General features: G+C 37.1%; 1 protein-coding gene across 2 annotated transcripts in view; it reads left to right on the top strand.

Moving 5' to 3' along the window:
- Nucleotides 1-14,770, top strand: part of CCM2 (CCM2 scaffold protein) — a 131,048-nt gene that overhangs the window by 98,876 nt on the left and 17,402 nt on the right. For both annotated transcript variants that reach the window (XM_051984743.1, XM_051984752.1), the window contains exons 3-6: nt 5,256-5,339; nt 9,137-9,320; nt 13,244-13,380; nt 14,295-14,430. In XM_051984743.1, the coding sequence (XP_051840703.1) occupies nt 5,256-5,339; nt 9,137-9,320; nt 13,244-13,380; nt 14,295-14,430 (541 nt within the window). The remainder of the gene's footprint in view (nt 1-5,255; nt 5,340-9,136; nt 9,321-13,243; nt 13,381-14,294; nt 14,431-14,770) is intronic.

Genomic DNA, 14,770 nt, shown 5'->3' with positions numbered 1-14,770 from the left:
TCATGGCATAGATAGTTGAGAATGAAAAGGAAAATAATGAATTGAGTTGCTTTCCTGTGTCAACAATTGTAGTTTGTTTACAAATGATCCCTGTGATGGGTCTGCTTCTAATTTTATAATATTTCACCTAGGAGGCTGACTTTAGCTCCTACCTTACTGATTGTTGATTAGTTTTAAAACATTTGCTTTATTCAAATAAAATGTCATCCTGTATGTAGGCTATCTTCTGATAAATTATATCCCATATGTGAATCAATATTATTTATTAGTCACCTGATCATTAATTAATATTAAATGTATGTTCACAAAGATGATTGTCACTTGCATGAAGGAGACCTAGACCAGGTTAAAGGAAGAGAGAGATGCTCCAGCTGTGCCTATTTATAGAGGACTTGGTGCTGGGGTTCATGGACGGACAAGAGCTGCAGGTTTGCATGTCCACATAGATTTATATGAATTGATCCCCAGTACTAGTCTTCATTATCACTGTACTTTTCCAATACTTAGAAGATGAACTTGATTCCAACTAAAAGTTGCTGTCTCAGTGTCTTCATCTTCTCTCTCTTCTTCAAAATTTCCCAGCGTTCTAGAGTCAGCAGTGCTACAATTGGGAGGGATAGGCCAACCCCTCCTCCTACAAAAAAGGAAACCTAGACTTTGTCAGCAAGATTAGTGTGAGAGTGCCGGCCTCCAGGCCAGACTCCCTCAGCTTCAGTCCCCGGCATCCCTGCCACCCTGCTCTTCTCCATGTCAGAGTTAGAAATGAGTGAGTGGGGATGTGATGCAGTGGATGAAGCTCAAGACTTGGGACCAGAACGCCTGGCTCAGACCCCACCTTGCAGAGCTGCCATTTTCTAGTCTGTGAATATTCTATTGGTAAAACAGTAAGTCAGTTCTAAACATCCATTAATCCCATTATTGGGCATATATGACAAGGAGGTAAAAGAAGTATTTTCATATATACCAAGATATTTCTAATAATATATTTTGTATTAGCAAAAAAGAGTGGAGACGAGACTGGAAAAAAATCAGTTACAGTTCAGTAGAGAGCAATTCAACAAACTACATGAGCATAAAGGAACTATAGAAACATAGATTTAGAGGCTGGGAAGGGCCTTTATATTGTCTAGGCGGTCTCCTTTAACTCAGACCCAAATAGACAAGGGTCTTGCTTGAAGGCTTGACATGGGGATACACTGGAAAGTTGTGTTGTAAAAAGATAAGTGGTATTCTATAAAACTTAAATCCTGGGGATCTCTTATTTTCTACTGAACCACATTTTTTTTGAGTATATTATAATACATATAGATCATCTAGTACAAACTATTTTATAGATCATGGCATTTTTCAGTTTGGTTCTATTGTTCTTTCTTTTAAAAAAAAAATTAAATGTTAGTTTTTCAATCAGTGAAAATCTACCTTTTCTGCTTTCCATTTATTTCCTCCTCCCCATTGAAAAAGAAAGAAAAACAAAATCTCTATTACAAATCTAGATAGCCATAAATATGTTTGTATGTATGTGTACATACCACCACATATTCAAACAAAATAAATTCCTGAACTGGCCAGTCCAAAAAAAAAAAGGTTCAATCTGTGCTCTAAGTACATCATTTCTCTTATCAGAAGATAGGGAACATGTTTATTTTCATGTTTATACTCCATTACTGTCCATCATTCATTCCAACCAAACTGAACTGTTATTTGTTATTTTTCACATTCATCCTGTACTTTTATTCATCCTGCATTTTCAAGGCCTGTGTATATGTTATTTCTCTTTTCTTGACCTTTATTTCTGAATTTCTATCTCTCCTTTAAAGCTTAGTTGAAATTTTACTTTCTCCATGTCTTTTTTTCTGATCTCCCAGCAGAAGTTCTTTTCCTTGTAATTCTCTTATGGCATACATCTCTGAATCTATTGGCCATTTAAGACTTAGCTAAAATTTTACTTCTCTACTAAAGCCTTTCTTCACACATTCAGTTAGAAGTAATTTCTTGCAACTCTCTTATGGTACCTGTTAGATCAGTCTGCCTTATTTTATAGTTGCACTAATATCATCTCCCCAGTAAAGATTTTTTTTAATTACTTGAAAAGCTATCCAAATCCACTTATATCTTATTGATTTCTAAAGATAGCTCTCTTCCCTCCCCCCAACTTAATGAGCCATCTCCTGTACAGAAGATAAAAAGAAAAATAATTCAGTTAAACTAACTAAATCTGACAGTAAATACAATGTCCAACCAAGCTTTAATAAAAACTCCTTAGGAACAAAGACTGGCTTATTCATTTTTATGTTGCCTGTCTCTAGAAAGGATTTTCAGACAGAGGGCAGTGTTGAGACATATGATATAACATATAAACCCTGATGGTATCATTAAGGATACGATATGTTGGTCATGTGGCAAGACAAGGAATAAATAACAAGTGGACAATCACATTGCTCCTCAAGTAGTCTTTAAGTGCTGGGAGAAAGCAAGAAAGGTTGAGAAAGCAAGAAAGGTTCCTTAGCACAATGCCTTTCACATAATAGGTACTTAATAACTGTTTCTTGACAGACCATTTGACAAGTGGAAGACCCGGGCAAGAGTTGAATAAGCTGGGCAAAAATAAATCGATTGTGAACTGCATTGCTGGAGGAGACTTCTAAATTAATGAAATCTCAGTATTATTGTGAATGTCTTTCAAGCCCTTTTAATTTAACTCTTATCAAGTTGGTATTTTCTGTAAGCTAATTAACAATTTCTTGATTTATTCATTTAAAATTTGAGTGCCTTCTTTACAAAAGAGACCATCTTTGGTATTATGGGGGATGTAAAAATGAATAAAATGTGGTAAGCCCTTATAGCTTAAAGATAATAAAGAGGAGATAAGGTAAATGAGACTATAGCCAGAAAATAGTTCAAAATAAAATATGCAAAGAAATTCTTGAAGTAGTTAGTGTGTTCTTTTTATTTTATGTTACTCTGAACGTGGCAAACATCAACAAGGATGAACATTATCTTAATTTAGAAGAGAATTGTATGAAACAGAAAAAAAGAAGAGTATTGTATATGAAACCATAAATCTCTATAATTCCACTCACAAGAATTTTTTTTAACTATTCCTTTTGAGCATAGTTCAACAAAACAAGTCCATAAAAGGAGTATATTTTAAATTATAGGCATCATTCTATAGCTCTGCTCTATTCTCTCTCTGTCAAGACTTGATATTTTCCTTATCAACCTTCTGGAGTCATCAGTCACTTCATTGATGAAAGTTCTTGACTCTTTCAACGTTTCTGTGAATTATATTTTGTCATTTCTGTCCCCATTTCACTGCTTCCATATGCTGTACTTTGTTCAGCTGAAGCCAATTGATAGTTAGCCGTCTTCCCTCCCTCCCCACAAAGTATTGGCTACTATAAAAAACACTATTATGAATATTTTTGAACAAATCCATTCTTTTTCTCTTTGCTCTCTTCAGGTTATTTCTCTGCTTAGTGAGTTGGAGTATAATTCCAACTTGCTTCCCAAAATTTTTCCCCCAGTTTACTCTTTCCCCTCTAATTTTAATCACAATAACTTTGTGTGAAAACTTTTCTATTTTGTGCAGTCACAGAATTTGAGTTAAAGCAGCCATCTAATCCTAAGCATATACAAAAGGAATCCTTGCTGCAACACATCAGTGTCTAGCCACTGCTCAAAGTATCTGCTATGTGCCAGGTACTGTGCTAATAAGCAGTTTATCAGTATTCTTACAATAGCTTTATGACATAGGTGCTATTGTTATCTTCATTTTACAGAAGAGAAAATTGAGGCAGACAGAGGTGAAGTGGCTAGCACCTGTTTGGGATCAGATTTAAACCTGTTTTTCTGACTCCTCAGCCAAGTATTCTATCCTTTGTACCCCCTGAGCACAGCACCCCCAGAAGCCCTCCAGTCACTTTTTTGGTATTGAGGTATGATGAGGACAGAGTGCTGTATGGGATTATCACTTCGCTCCTCCAAAGTGCAATGAATGAATCAAAGAAAGAACTGTTATAGTACTAGTGGAAAATGACTAAAGATATAGAAGGTATCTAACCTTCACATATTTAGAATCTTATTCCCTCTTCATCCCTGCTGATCAGAGCTTTGATTTCCTTCTAGGCTTAACTCTCCTCCCAGTTTCTCCATGAAGCTTTCCCTCCCCCATTGTTAGTACTTTGTCTCAAATTACTTGCTATATTCTTTTTGATTGTTGCTGAGGTAATTGGGATTAAAGGACTTGCCCAGGGTCACACAGCTAGGAAGTGTTAAGTGTCTGAGACCAAATTTGAATTTGCGTTCTCCTGACTTCAGGGCTGGTGCTCTATCCACTGCACCACCTAGCTGCCCCTACCTGCTATATTCTTAAAAGCCCATATGGGATAAACAGATTTAAAGCCAAAATATTTCATTTGTGTTATATAGAAGGCACAGGACCCACATAGGGCTTTTCCTTTAATAAACACTTAATGCATGTCTGTTGAAATGAATAAAATTGTTCTGAGACTCAACAATAAAGACATTGGTGTAATCTTTGAGTCAAATTAGCAGTGAAAACCAAGAAGAACAGCACACTACTGGGGTCTGGTGCCTGGCAGAACTTACCACCGTGTTTGAAGACAAGGTGTGAGCACCTACTTAATTTTGGTTTGGGGGGGGGGGGTTAACTGGTTTTTGAATCGACTTTTCTTCAGCACATAGATTTTAAGGAAATGTCACTAACTTCAGTGTCATCAAGAACAAAAGAAAGAAAAGTAATAGTGATAATATTTTCCTTCCCCCCCATAATCCAGTAAGGTGCTTTGTAAATCTTAAAAGTGCTACATAAATGTCAATTTCCTAGCCAGAATCACTCTGGACCAACATCTAAATATTGTCAAACTGTACAGATGCAAAATTGAAATATAGCATTATTTCTTTCTCAGTTTTTTTTCCCTTCTTGATCCGATTACGTATGCATATATTGGATTTAACATTTTAACATATTTATTGTTATTTCATTGTTCACATAGAATTTTGGTAGATACACTATGTGTCATTCCTAGGTCTAAGAATGCTTTGTTAATTTATTGAATTGAAGATAATTCTCTTTTCCCTTTTTTGTCCATTACCAAATCCTGCTATTGTATTGTTTTAATAATGAATTGCATTTTTGTGCCATTAAGAAGCTCTTTTTAGTTATTTGTAGAAGGAGATGTTATATGTGTTCTTAATATTATAAGGTGTAAAAGAAGTTCCTTTTTCTGTTTCAGTATTTAGGCCAATTAACATCAGTCCCAGGCTACCTGAATCCCTCCAGTAGGACTGAAATTCTACATTTCATAGATAATGCAAAGGTGAGTACCATCCTACTATAATTTTTTTTTATTTGTTTTTGGTTTTTAAAATTTATTAGTTTTCAACATTTATAATATTTTGATTTCCAAGTTTTTTCCCTCTACTCTCAAGGTGTCAATCAATCTGATGTAGAAATATGTATAATCATTTATTAAAGAATAATTGGAACAAAAGGGAAAAGTAACAAGAAAAAAAGAAACACCAGAAAAGTGAAAATCACATGTTTCAGTCTACATTGAGACTCCATAGTTCTTTCTCTGGATGTAGATAGCATTTTCTATCATAAGTTTTTTGGAAATGTCTTAGATCATTATATTACTGAAGAGAGCAAAGTCTGTCTATACAGTGTTGCTATTACTGTCTTATTATAATCTTTGATTCACCCGACTAGAGGATAGATAACCTACCATATATACTCGAGTATAAGCCCAATTTTTGGGCAGAAATCCCCTCGGCTTATACTCGAGTCACTAGATAAAACACGTGTAAATATCCCTTTGAATGCCCCCCTGCTATGTAGTGTACAGCATGAGTGCCGACTGTGATTCTACAGGGCCAGCTGTTGCTACGGTGATGTGGCTGTTCCTGTAGTATCACAGTCAGTAACCGGACTGTATACTAATGCTGGTAACCGCTCTACATACGTATACCGGCCCCCGCTCTCCTCCTCTGCGGGCACCGGTGCGCTACCTAAACCTACTGATATAATAAGTTTTCCCAGATTTTTGGATTAAAATTAGGGGCCTCGGCTTATATTCGGGTCAGCTTATACTCGAGTATATACGGTAATTTAGAATCATCAAGAATAAACTATTAGTAATTGCTAACATGGAAACTTTGATCTTCAGAAGAGATTTAAAAAGATTTATGCATATTTTGCACAATAAATGTACTTGTTAGTTAACTGTGGTCAAGTTGAAGAGGTGCAGTGATGTCAGAGCTCATCATATGTGTCACATGTGATAACTCTACAAAATCCAAATTCTTTCTCCTTCTCTTTATTCCCTCCCCAAACTTAAAAAAAATTTTTTTTGATGTAATACCAACCTTGGCAAATTTAACCTTTTTAGGCTTTAGTTTCCTCATCTGATGGATGAATGAAAAGAATAGATGAGTTGTAATTTCCCTTGCATCTCTAAATGCTGTGATCTTTTGGTTCTATTCTAAAAATTATCCTATTAATTTGTAAAGGCTAAAAGTACAAAAATTACAAATCACCCTTAGCCTGTAAAATGCCATATGAACTCCTCATTGATATTTAATAAAATTAAAGTTGTTTTAATTTAACACATAGCTAGTATTCAAATATAGAAATACATATATTTTTCCATTGTGAAGTATGAATGAAATAATGAATTTATCAACATATATTTAAATTATTTTGCTTTATGACTTTAAAAAATAGATTGCTACACTACCTGAGGCAGAAACGGGCTTGGGATGAGAATGGTCCTTTGATGTCCACTGTCCACAGTAGGAAGAGTTATAACCCAACTTTTTATTTCTTCTTATAGCAGTTCAAAGTGTAGTGACTTATGCCTAATGTAATGTAGACTAAGGAAATAAGTTAACCATTTGCAACATTCTACATGTCCCCCAGTTCCCCAATATAATTTGTTAGAAAAAAATCCCCAGTAACAGCTTCATTATGTCAAGTATATTATACCTACTATGACCCTAAGAAAAGAAACCCATGACTATATTAGAACTTATACCCAAATGAATTTTATTCTTCAAAATAGCCACTTTGGGAGGCGACATATATGCCATAGATGCTGCCATTACTCATTGCTCTCAGCACTAGTTTAGTAAACATACAAGAAAATTAGTTCCTTTTCTTTGTAGTCATTATATGATCTAATATAAATAAATAAGTTTATTTCTATTAGAATATATAAAATATTATTTATTGTTATAATTATATATTATTATGTATAATTATAATAAATAATATGTAAGTATTATAAGTATTATTAGATAAATATAAATAATAAATCATTATATGATTTAACCTTTCTAGGCTTCAGTTTCCTCACCTGATGAATGATTTTAGTGTCTGCCATATGTGAGACACTGTGCTAGGAAAGTGGTGATACAAAGATATTGCAAAAACCCTGATATGTGTGTGTGTGTGTGTGTGTGTATGAGAGAAAGAGAAGAGGAGGATAGAGGTGGAGAGAGAGAATGTTTATATACACATATGTATGTGTATTTATTTTTAAGCTATTATACAGAATGGACTGTTACACATGAAAAGGTGCTCTAAATCACTATTGATCAGAGAAATGCAAACTAAGACAGCTCTGATATACTACCACAAACCTCTCAGATTGGCTAGGATGACAGGAAAAGATAATGCTTAATGTTGGAAAGGATATGGGAAAACTGGAATACTAATACCATTGTTGGTGGAACTGTGAGTGATCCAACCATTCTGGAGAGCAATTTGGAACTGTGCTCAAAAGGTTATTATACAGTGCGTACCCTTTGATCTAGCAGTATTTCTACTGGGTTTATATCCCAAAGAGATCTTAAAGCAGGGAAAGGGACCCACAAAAGTGTTTGTGGCAGCTCTTTTTATAGTGTCAAGAAACTGGAAACTGAATAGATGCCCATCAGTTGGAGAATGGCTGAATAAGTTATGGTATATGAATGCTATAGAATATTATTGTTCTGTAAGAAGTAACCAACAGAATGATTTCAGAGAGGCCTGGAGAGACTTACATGAACTGATGCTGAGTGAAATGAGCAGGACCAGGAGATCATTATATACTTCAACAACAATATGATGATCAATTCTGATGGACGTGGCCCTCTTCAGCAATGAGATGAACCAAATCAGTTCCATTTGTTCAATAATGAATAGAATCAGCTGTGAATGTTATAGAATATTATTGTTCTGTAAGAAGTAACCAACAGAATGATTTCAGAGAGGCCTGGAGAGACTTACATGAACTGATGCTAAGTGAAATGAGCACAACCAGGAAATCATTATACATGGCAACAAGAAGACTATATGACAATCAATTCTGATGGACATGACTCTCTTCAACAATGAGATGAGTCAAACCAGTTCTATTTGTTCAGTGATGAAAAAAGCCATCTACACCCAGAGAAAGGACTGTGAGACCTAAGTTTGATTCACAACATAGCATTTTCACTTTTTTTGTTGTTGTTTGCTTGCATTTTATTTTGCTTCTTTTTTTTTTTTCTGGTTTAATTTGATTTTTCTTGTGAAGCAAGATAATTGTAAAAATATGTATGCATATATTGAATTTAACATATTTCTACCATGTTTAGCATATATTGCACTACTTGCCATCTCGGGGATGGGGGAAAAGGAGGAGAAATTGGAACACAAGGTTTTGCAAGGGCTAATGTTGAATAATTGTCCACGCATATGTTTTGGAAAAAAAAGACTTTAATAAAGGGTGGAAAAATAAAAAGAATGGACTGGACTGTTAAAAGTCTAGGGAAAAAGCCTGGTCCCAAATTACTTTTCTGTTTGAAAAAAATCAAATGTTCTTTAACAATTGATATAATGGCCACATTTGTGCAAAAACAAGAAGTGAAAAAAAATGTTTTGACTATTGCTTTCTTCAGGGGAATACTTTGAAAAGAAATTCATTTGGATGTAGAAGTTCTTATTAAGTTTGTTGAAAAAGATCAAGTTACAAGAATTTATAATGTCACCTTTTACACATAGAGTTCTTCCTTGGAGAAGAAGTTCAGATTTTTTAGCCTACTCCCAAGACGAAGAAGCTCCATTTTCTGACGGCCCTTGGTTTTCTTTCAGAGGGCCCATCAGCTTCCTGGGCAGTTGACCCAGGAACATGATGCTGTGATCAGTCTCTCTGCCTACAACGTAAAGCTCGTGTGGCGAGATGGAGAAGACATCATACTCAGGGTTCCCATCCATGACATTGCAGCAGTTTCCTATATCCGGGATGACTCATCGCACCTAGTGGTGCTGAAAACAGGTACTTTCAGAACCAGGTTTAAATAGTGATCCTTGGGCAAAATCCTTCTGTTTCTCCCACTATTCTTTGTCCTCTCATGTGCACATCAAAGCTTAACACTTAAGAAATGTTAACACTACACTGATGGCTTTCAAGGTACTCTTTTGAGGGTTTATTATAACTGTGAAAACTTAGACTGCTATCAAAATAATAACCTTATTTGCCTATACTGGGACACTGACAGGTCTTATTCTGTCCTTATATAGCATAGTAAATATCCTTACATAAGCACCACATTTCAGCTGTCTGCCTTCTGTAGACCCTAACCACTATTTGAATTTAAGATAAAAGCAGTTTTATTAAATAATATGTTTTTACATTGTTTATTTAGAGTTCTAAATTTATGTTGGTGGAAGTAACTAGACCCTCCTTCTGGACCAATTAACTCTATGCTAGGCTGAGATTACCCTTGATACTTATTTCTTTGAATCAAAAGATTAATGTGGCTTTAAACCAGTGAGTTTGAACTTGTCAGGTCATAACAGTGCCAGCATACAATGCAAAAAGAAAATCATTTTATATGTTTAGGATGACATACAGTTCTGTCCCTTAGTTAATTTCTTTAAAATTTGAGATTTGCTATTCATTTGGGACACAAAGGCTTTTGTTACAATGAGTCACCTCATGGCATACTATTTTGAGCTGTATATATGTTTGTATGTCACTAGTTTATATGGTCATAGGAGAATAATCCAGCTTGATTATTCATCTATCTATGGTGAATCCAATTGTGGTCTTAAGCCACAGGATAAAGTTGGGATGGTTTATGGAATCAACCACTAGAAATTGCAGCCCTGTAATTTGGCCTTTATGTTCTGTACATCAAATGTACTTTTTGTTCTTGGTCTTTGTCATATTTTCTATGGTGGAAGATGGCCTACTTTCTCCTTCATTAACTTGTCCCTCCCAAACTCCCTTCTCTTTCTATCCATTTTCTGTAAGAATAAGCCTTAGGGAATGCTTTTCATTTAACAATAAGGGCATCTTCTCTCTTCCATTTTATTATCCCTCTCCATAAAGTCATTCTACATTTTTAAACACCATATGTTCTTGGAGACCATATCTTAAAATGGATTACTAAATGATAAGACTCTGGCCATACATATTCACTTATTACCTAAAGAATGAAGGTGGCAAAAACAAAACAAAATTGAGGTACAGTTCTTTTAGACAATATCAGATGCACAAGTGACAACAAAAAATTTGGAGATTATGATCAGGTTTAAGCTTCTTCACTAGTTTTGGTTAATATGCTAATTCACATCTTACTATACTCCATGATTACGTGTAAATGACAAGACACCATCATTGTTTGATTATGGCTTCAAGGATAGAGGCTTCCTCATAATAAGTTGTAGATAGAAATACATTCTTGAGTTCTACAAAACCATTTTATTAAGGCATGAGGATTTATGACACCAGCAGAACTACAACAGAATCTCTGCATCAGAAGCTGCAGAACCTGATCCATCACTAAACAAAGTTATGAAATACCTTCTCCTCTGTGCCAGGAGTTTGGCAAGGTGCTATGAATATGCAGAATAGCCCTTGCACTCCAGTGGAGGAGAGAGTGTGCATATATGGAGATATATACAAAGCCCCATTCAAAGTAATGAAGTTGGACTGGGGGGTGGGGGATAGAAGGGAGGGAGGAGGGGGAGGCACAAGCCCTGGGAGAACCAGGAAAGGTTCCACGTCGAAGGTGGGCCTGGCGCTGAATCTTCAGAGAAGCCAGGACTCTTAAGAGGCAGTGAGGGGACTGTATCCCAGGCGTGGAGGATACTGATTGCAAACATAGGGATTGGAAGGATAGTAGGAGCCTCAGCTTCTCATGAAGGCCTGGAGAAAAGGCCTGGGTTCTGCTTCAGGTTGTCTGAGGTGATGGACAGGACATGTAATTCAAGGTATCTAGTACTCAGCAGATTAAGGTTCATTATCTCAATCTAAGAGTCCTGCTGGGGCTTGATTGGACCTCTGGTGTGGAGCACTCCTAATTGAGGAAAGTCCCTCTTTCCAGGGCTTATCTGTGATTTCTCTGTAAGCTGTTGTCTTTATTAAAGAGTTGCCAAGGATGTGGAGGGAAGCTGAGAGACTTGCTTAAGATCACACTGATGGTATGGATTAGAGATCTGAAACCAGCTATGAATCCACTACCCCATGCTGCCTTTCTGACATCTGTGCATAAAGATGATTCTAGAACCCATGAGAAAGGTGATAAGGTCGCCAGGTGTCGGAGACAGAGTAGAAAGAGAAGATGATCTTATAGATTGTGCCACAGTTTTGTATGAATTCTCTATAATCTGCTGTTGTTTCCGTCTTCTATTTGTCTTCCTCTTTTTCTTCCTTATTTGGAATAATTCTCTGAGTGTCTTCAGAGTTTCATTCTCAAGAGTTTTTTATTTCTTCTGGGCTAACTTCCTATGTAGAGTTTTAGTCCATAGAACTACCTATCTACCTATTTTCTGAGTTTTTTGAAATTTGTTCTCCAAGAATCCAGGACACCTGTCAAGTTTGACAACCCCCCCCCCCCTTTCTTCTCTTCCCAGGTGGAGAAAGAACTTGCCTTCAAGGTTCCCAGCATTATCCATTTAGCAACAACATCTATCTTGTCAGTAAGAATCAGAACCAGAACAGCAATTTCCTTTCCTTGCTTCCATCTTTTGTTTTAAGTTGGTAACATAGAGGAGTTTGTTTTAATGGTAGGAGTAGAAGAAGGAAGGGGAAATGACCCAGCTTTGTCTAGTTCTAGGCAGAGATTTAGGAATCTTTGGTTCTGGTTCTCTTCCTAGTTCTATCCCTGTTCCTGCTTCTGGTTTTACTTGAGTTTTCAAGAGAGTAACAAATAAACTCTTTTCTGGTGTCTAGTTCCAGCTCTTAGTTTATTCTGAATACATCATTGGTCTTGTTTCTGATAAAACGTAAACTCCTTGAAGGAAAGAACCATTTTATATAGACCATGTCTGTAGCATTTAGCATAGTTACTTGTACAATGGCTACATAATGTTTATTGAATGGATTTGGATTGAATTGTTTCCCTTGATTATCAATATGATAAATATTAATAAAAATGTTTTCAAGTTTACAAAGCAGTATACAAACATCTCCTTTGAGCCTCTCAAAAATCCTGTGAGATAACTTTACTGTGATGCCCATTTTATGGATGAGAAACCATTCCCCCTTTCTGGAAACTTCATCAGATTCCCTGTTGTCTGCAGAATAAATGTAAATTCCTCTACCATAGAAAGTTCTTCATAATCCAGCTCTACATCAAAGGTGTTAGACATGCAGCCTGCTTGTGCCTGTAGCCAAATCAGATTAAAATGTAACCATATTTAACAAAATGAATTAAAATACAATAAAATGTGGATCATATTAATATATCGTTTTCTAAGACAGTATGTAGTCTGTGGGATCCTTATGTACGATTGGTTCAGTGCTCCACCCACACCCTGATTCTATTTGAGTTTGACAGCATTTCTTCAGGTAGATGACAAGTTATTCCTCCTCATTGTATTCAATCTTGTCTGTTTTTTGTCCTCCTTAATACAACCTCCATCTTCTGCATAGGCTATTCTTCAGTCCTGGAAGGTCTCTCTCCTCTCTTGTACTTTTGGACTTTGTGGATCCTTGAAGTGTTTATTGATTTCCTCTATTGTTAGTATTTTCTTATCAAATTGTTTTTATTTTGCCAGTATCTTGTAGTCACCTACTAGAATTTAAGCTCCTTGAAGGCAGACCTATTTTTGTATTGGTTTTCTCGTCAGTGATCCAAAGGCCTCAGAACCTAGTTCCAGAGAAGAGTTTCAGCCTATTCTTAGGAACAGTGCTTGTGCCTTTTTCCTCCCACTCTGTTCATTAATCCTGTATTATCTATGTGTTCCCAGCTCAGGACCCTGGAATCTCCCCCAGCCAGAGCCTATGTGCAGAAGGCTCTAAAACGCTCACCTCTGGCTCTCTGTCTGAAAGCGGAGTGGTACCCGTTGAAGCGTGCTGCTTGGTAATCCTGGCCACCGAGAACAAAGTAAGAGGGGAGCGAACCAGGAGCTCCTTTGGTATCCTTATCCTGGGGCACGGACAGCTCATCATTAGAAAAGTCACAAGTCAGAGAGCAGTCTCTGCATGATGCCGGGGGTAATTTTTTAATTCCTCAGGCAGTTGGCTGTTCTCTTTTACTCCTCTCTCAGGATACCCTCTTGTTGAGTAGTTGGCTGTCAGTTGTTTTGAGCAGAGAATGGTTCTTACCCAAACAAGCCTTTACTCTAAGCTTTGTGATTCAGAGTTTGACCTCTATGATGCAGGCTAAATTCAGTTTAAGACTAAGGTGAAATATGACTGGCTCCTCTTCTCATTGACCTCTGCTGATAGCCAAAGCCTGAATAAGCAACTAAAAGCTAGGATTTTTGAAGAAGATTCCAATCAGATCAGCACATATTTAGTAATAAATTCTGGGCATGGTGGAAAATACAAAGAGGTAGAAAGCGTGATCCTCACTTCCTAAAGACACCTCAGTCTATGGGAGTTAATGAGACATAAAAGTATAAAATGACATTAAAAGATTCAAACAGTTTAAGACACTAATAGATGAGCTGTCACAAAACAGATTAATGAGAGAATTATGTAGATAATAATTGATGTAAGCACAGAGCCCACCTTAGGAAGGCTTCATCCAAAAGGTATTAGAGGAACCTCCCCTGAGTGGTAGGCAGGTAGGAAAGAGCATGCAGGGAAGGTGTGCTGCTTAGAGGACAGCGAGCATATTTGTTTGGGTGGAACAGAGATGGTCTTAGGAAGGAGTTTTGGGGCCAGACTGGAGAAGCCAGGGGACAATCCGAGTGGCCATCACCCCTGACACCGTCTGCGTATGGCACTGTTCATAGCATCGTGCGTGATTGGGAAGGGAGCCAATTGAAGTTACCATCTCTGCCCTGTTTGCAGGTGGCTGCAGAAGAACTCTGCTCCCTGCTCAGCCAAGTCTTCCAGATTGTTTACACAGAGTCCACCATAGACTTCTTAGATCGGGCAATATTCGATGGGGCCTCTACACCCACTCGCCAACTGTCCCTGCACAGCGGTAGGTAGCCAGATTCGGAGGGATGACACCTGGGGGGAAGGGGGGGGGAGGGAGTTGGCGGTTGGCCCAGGGGTTCTTAATCCTCAGGGTGGGACCTGACTTCTCAGCAAGTGTTCCCTGTTCCGCTTCAGACCTTCCTAAAGATACCATCTATCTTAGCACTAGGGTGAATAGAAGACTGCAGCAGAAGAGAAGCGGGGCCATTCTGTCAGCATGCTAAAGGGAGCTCTCTCAGCCTATTGGGTTTCATCTAACCAGGGCAGAAACAAAAAAGAATGGATGGAGAAGTAATGAAGGAAAATCATCAAGCACCTAATATGTGGTCAGCAGTACAGATACA

This window comes from Antechinus flavipes, chromosome 1 (genome assembly GCF_016432865.1).
Source record: "Antechinus flavipes isolate AdamAnt ecotype Samford, QLD, Australia chromosome 1, AdamAnt_v2, whole genome shotgun sequence".
Taxonomy (NCBI): domain Eukaryota; kingdom Metazoa; phylum Chordata; class Mammalia; order Dasyuromorphia; family Dasyuridae; genus Antechinus; species Antechinus flavipes.
This window is presented reverse-complemented; position numbering and strand designations above follow the sequence as displayed.